General features: G+C 46.8%; 1 protein-coding gene across 1 annotated transcript; it reads left to right on the top strand.

The window, feature by feature from the left end:
• Nucleotides 1–203: 203 nt before the first annotated feature.
• rbm15 (RNA binding motif protein 15) lies at nucleotides 204–4,745 on the top strand. The gene has a single exon (XM_080764499.1). It carries the CDS (start codon nucleotides 342–344, stop codon nucleotides 2,922–2,924), a length of 2,583 nt encoding a protein of 860 aa, XP_080620625.1. The 5' UTR covers nucleotides 204–341; the 3' UTR covers nucleotides 2,925–4,745.
• Nucleotides 4,746–6,000: the final 1,255 nt, after the last annotated feature.

The following is a 6,000-nucleotide window of genomic DNA, read 5'->3' as shown; positions in this document are numbered from 1 at the left end:
CTTTCAGTTACTACTATAGAGGTCTAATTATATCTGTCAAGTTGTGTAAATTCTTTCAAGTTTTTTCTTTTTAAATTTTTGGAGATTTATTTTTCAGGCACCGTACGTCTACCCAAATATATGATCTATATGCGTCTACCACCCACTTTGTTGTCCAATCGGACGGAAGGGGCGGGCGTTCATGATATTCTTTACAAAATGGCGAATGTTGTTGTTTTGCCGCAGGGTCAGTGAATAAATCGTTCGTCGCCTTTATACTGTTTCCTGCTAGAAATCTCAGAATCAACACCGAGAAAACCAAATCGGCGATCCAATAAAGTGTCGGTTCCGTGTGGATTGAAATGAAAGGTAAAGAGCGATCGCCGATCAAAAAGCGGTCCCGGGCCTTGGACGATATCCGAGACAGGGGAGGATGCCACCCGAGCAGCAAGAAAATGGGGGCTATCTCGATTTCCAGCGGCAGTAATAATGGGAATAGCTCAACGAAAAACGACGGTTCGACGAGGAGGAGTTTACTCGGCGACAAAAGAGACAGGGACTTCGATGGACACAACAGTCGCACTGGGAATAACCACAGCTACCAGGCTAGTGCCGCCGCTGCAGCCAGCTCGATCGGAAAGAACCACAACCTAAATCTGACTCTGGATTTAGCCACAAGGACCAATTCACGCGGGGGAGGAGACCAGCGGGCCCCGCCGCCCAACACGTCCGAGAGTGAGTACAAAACTCTAAAAATCAGCGAGCTCGGCACGCAGTTGAGCGACGAGGACATAGAGGACGGACTTTTTCACGAGTTCAAAAAATTCGGAGACGTTAGTGTCAAAATAAGCCGGAGCGGCGACGAGCGGATAGCATTCGTTAACTTCAGGAAGCCGGAGGATGCCCGAGCGGCCAAACATGCCAGGGGGAGGCTAGTACTGTATGACCGGCCGTTGAAAATCGAGGCCGTGTACATCAACAGGAGGAGAAGTCGTTCTCCCGTCGAGAGAGACCCATATGGCGCTGCTCAGGGCCACAGACATTTGCACATGCAAAGACCACTCTCCCCAACCGGCCTGGGATACAGAGACTATAGACTGCAGCAGCTGGCACTGGGACGACTGCCTCCCCCTCCACCACCTCCCTTGCCAAGAGAACTTGAGCGTGAGAGGGAATTTGCCCTCTTTGAGGCCAGGGCACGTCCAGCTTTTATTGCAGAGAGGGCTGCATTCCGCGAGGAGGATTTTATAACTCCGGAAGATGACCAAAGAGCCAATAGGACGTTGTTTTTGGGCAACCTGGACATAACTGTTACAGATACGGACCTGAGGAGGGCATTTGACAGGTTTGGCGTTATAACCGAAGTGGACATCAAGAGGCCCGGACGGGGACAAACCAGCACATATGGGTTTCTTAAATTTGAGAACCTTGACATGGCCCACCGTGCCAAGCTTAGCATGTCTGGCAAAATGGTGGGTCGCAACCCCATAAAAATAGGATATGGTAAAGCAACGCCCTCCACTCGCCTATGGGTGGGGGGACTTGGACCATGGGTACCTTTAGCTGCACTGGCAAGAGAGTTTGACCGCTTTGGGACAATAAGGACCATAGACTACAGAAAAGGGGACACCTGGGCCTATATCCAGTACGAGAGCCTGGATGCGGCTTCGGCTGCATGCACGCACATGCGCGGCTTCCCACTGGGGGGTCCAGAGAGGAGGCTTCGAGTGGATTTCGCAGACAGTGAGCAGCACCGTTACCAGCAGCAGTTCCTGCAGCCTCTCCCACTACCACCGTTTGACATGGTGGCTGAGTCGTTTGTCCACCGTGCAGCACCTGAGCCTCTGAGGGTCAGGGAAAGGACTCCCCCTCCCCTTCACTTCAGAGAGAGAGAGCTCTTTCCTGGAGCAGAATGGCCCAACCCTGCTATTCGGGACCGGATACGCGCCTCACCCTTTGAACCACTGGAGCACCTGGAGCGAGAGCGACGGCCACGGGAGCCCTGGTCTCTGGAGCGAGAGCTGCAGGGACGAGAACCCGCACGGAAACGTCGCACATTGGATGATGGCCGACATCTAGACTGTTCCCCTGACAGCACTGAGAGGACACTGAGGCGTCGGCGTGCCTCCCCGGAAGGTAGCCCCGGGGGGAGCAGCAGGGAAGGGGGGCGCTTCAGTGACTCAGAGCGCACCCTGCGGGGTGACCGACCCTCTCCTGCACGAGAACGCCATGGTAGCCTGGAGCGAAGCGGCATGGCTGAAAGGAGGCTGAAAACACAGAGCCTCTCCGAAAGGGGTCCATCGAGCGGCGGCATCTCGATGGCAGGAGAGCGCAAACGCAAGGCGGGGGACAGCGTCAAAGTCCCGGTCAAGAGGGAACGCTCTGAGATCGGCTCCAAAAGCGGCCCTCCGTCCAAGCAGGACAGCGGCAAGCTGAGCCTGGCCTGGCATGGCATGCTGCTGCTGAAGAACAGCAACTTCCCGGCCAACATGCACCTGCTGGACGGCGACCACAGCGTGGCCAGCGACCTGCTCATCGACGGCGCGACGGGGAGGCAAGTAAGCGAGTTGAAGATCACCCAGCGCCTCCGTCTAGACCAGCCCAAGCTCGACGAGGTCTCCCGGCGCATCAAAGTGGCGGGCCCTGGCGGCTACGCCATCCTGCTGGCGGTTCCGGGGGGAAAAACGGAGGACGTGTCGTCGTCTGACCCGGCGGCCTCGACCCAGCGACCACTACGCAACCTGGTGTCGTACCTAAAGCAAAAGCAAGCGGCTGGAGTCATCAGCCTGCCTGTGGGCGGGAGCAGAGATAAAGACAACACAGGGGTTCTTCATGCTTTCCCCCCCTGTGATTTCTCCCATCAGTTCATCGATTTCTCTGCCAAAGCCCTGGCTAAAACTGAGGAAGACTATCTTGTCATGATTGTAGTCCGTGGAGCATCTTAAAAAAAAAAGAGAAAAAAAGAAAAGTCAGAACACACTAAATGTCAAACTGTTAAAAAAAAAAAGAAAAGAAAAAAATGCTCATTGTCAATAACTATTGCATGCTGTGTGTTCTGCATCATGGAGTACTCTAGTGTGGTTTCTTTCTTTGGTTGTATGAGTGTGCTGCGGCTGCCATGTATGCCACTAAAATGAAAAACGCCTCACTTACAGAACATGTCAAGTATTTTAAAAAAGGGTGTATATTTGCCCACGTGTCATTCATAAACGTTCACAACAAACTAAATTCAGTATTTTAAAGCAGTGAACTACAAGGTCATATTTTAGAAATAATTGTCAGACGTAACATGATTTAGAAGGCACCCATAATTCTTTCTCATTCACTTAAAAAAAGCATTCTTTGTCACTGCAACTTTACTCTAAAATCCTACACATTTTAGACAGTTTGGTCTTGTTATGAACAGAAAACTATGCTCTACCCAATCAGTGGTTGTTTAGAAATATAATTTCAGGGGAAACAAACTTACCTGTGTAAAACAACATTTATTTTTCTGTTCAGATTAATGTTCTAGTTATGTGACGTTTTTAATTATTTGGGGATTTCAGTTCGAAGGAGTGAACAAATGTCGTGGAGGGCAGTGGGCCTTGGTGAGAGACATAATTATAATTAGGAGGCCACAGCATTAAAAAGAAAACTAGTGATATTTCAGCTATAATTGAAGTCCCACTGTTGTGTATTCTGTTTAACCAATATTTTGATTTGGGTGGAACATTATGTAGGCTGCAGAATATTGGAACTCTCAAATACTCAAATAACCCAGCCTGTCTCCATTGTGATAAAAAAAGTAATGTTTACTTGGTGTTGAGTACTGATAGATATAAAGTTGCCTATAGAATGGCCCATAACGCAATAATGCTATATTAAAAGTAATACTAATGTTTTTTTTTCTCCCCATTTATTTTTTTGCTGTGTATTTTATTTTGTTATTTTGTGCATCCCTACCCTTGCAATGGCTGTGTATTGTGATCTATAACAAATGCAAAAGTAATTGATAAAAGGTTTACTGTAGACACATACTTTTTGTGTTGATATTTGACGGTCTGTCTTATTTCTAGTTTTTAATTAGAACCCTTTAGTAGCCACGTATTAGTGACAATGCCAAACTAATGGATACTTTTATTTGTTCAGTGAGTAGGTCTGTTTTTCAAAGAGTCAATTTGACATTTTAAAAACATGTTAAAGTAGCTATGGATACTTTATTTGATCAGAGAGTAGGTCTGTTTAGAGTAAAACAGACATAAAAACATGTTTAAAAGTAGCGTAAATCTTTTAGGTCACAACTGGAGCATGCCTTCCAAGTAGTCAAGATATTTAGAAAAGTCCTACTTCCAAAATGTTGCTGATGCTATTATGTTTGATAGTATGTTTTGTCATGACATGTTAAACCACACTGAATTATTACTTCATGAGTTTGTTCTAATGTGTATTGAAAGAAAAAAATGTAGAAAAAATGGCTGTATGTTTGAAGAGCATCATACCCACCTCAACTTTGGACAACAAAGGAAAGTCTGGGCGGGCTGAGACCTCTGCAGGAAAGGAAGCCTAGTGTTTGTGAGCCTTCACTGATGAGGCAGCTTTTAACTTGTGTAGCCTATCTGCACCTGTGATGACTTCTGTTTTAAGTGGAAAATTGAGCAATGTACACCTGAGTTCATGGGAAAGGAAAACCCACATAACTGCACAGCTCATGTGAAGCTGTTCACATACCCGCAAGTGCATTCGTGCACTTATGTGACCGAATATCAATAAATTGTTTCATTTAAGGGAAACCTGTTTCTTCGGTGGAAGTGAATTGAAGAAACAAGCTGCCGTGATTTGTTGTGTTTCGAAGGAGTTGTCACTTGCATTGTTGCATTGTTTCTGCACACAAAGGGAGACATCTGTTTTGTCATTTGTTAGAACCAGTGAGGAGGGAACCCCTTGGCCTGTGTGAGGATCACTATTTGCTTGCAGGCCTTTTTAAGATCATCTGAGTTGCACATTACAAATTTACTCCCTGTACAACCCCCCACACCAGTTCCCCTGCCACACATCTGTTCCTATCGGCACCATGTGAACACAGGGGTAGGATCAAAGGAGCCTCCATTGCCTCTTGTTTACAGCCAGTGCCCAGGTTGCCATGTGATATAATGGCAGGGGCAAACATCGATGCAGTTTTGGAGCCAGAGGCTGAGACAAGCATCCCCTGCCACATCACAGGCTGCCCCATCTTTAAAGGTTTGATGTGCATTGTTCAATAGGAGCTGAGAGAATCCTGTCACCAGCTTTCACACACTCCACTTTGGGAGCATGGCGGTGATATCACACTGAAGTTTCTATAGCATCAACAGCTTAAGCTGTTGCACTGCAGTGGCTAATTCGAACATTCGGGCTTTTACCAATTCAGAGGAAATTGATGCTTTGTATAGTACTTTGCCCACCCGCTTATGATTTGATTTGACCTGATGTTTGACTCAAAAAAAGGATCTCCTGAATCGCAGCTAGGAATATTGTTGGGCCAGTCTTTGTTTGGCTTTTGTGTTGCCTGCTGAAGCCTTTTCCACGTGGATGAGGGAAGACGTGTCTTTTTTTCTCAGCCAAACTTGCAAGAAAACCTTCAGAAGCACACTCATGGCAGTCCACTCTAACATGGAAAAGAAGTCTGAAAAGGCAAAAATCTGAACCTTCAATGTTTGAAGGGATCCACACTGCTGATTTCTGCTCACCTATTTAGAAATAGTTTAAATTAGTAGACAAGATGACATTATGCACATTACAAGTCGTGACAGTTCAACCGAGATATTTTTATTTTTATTTACGCCCCCTATTATTTAAAGCAGTTTAATCAGTTCCCCAATCGTGTCCCTCTTAGCCATGTTAGTGCATGATGAAATTCCATGGTCTTTGCTGAGAAGGACGCCTCACATCCCTGGAACAACATTGCCCTCTTGAGGACCAGGGGGCATGTGTTTTCCTCTCACAGTCAACCACCTGACATCACAAAATCATGCACCAACCAAAATCCAGACCAGACCTGAT

Source organism: Protomyctophum bolini (assembly GCF_963924005.1).
Source record: "Protomyctophum bolini genome assembly, chromosome: 5".
Classification (NCBI taxonomy): domain Eukaryota; kingdom Metazoa; phylum Chordata; class Actinopteri; order Myctophiformes; family Myctophidae; genus Protomyctophum; species Protomyctophum bolini.
This window is presented reverse-complemented; position numbering and strand designations above follow the sequence as displayed.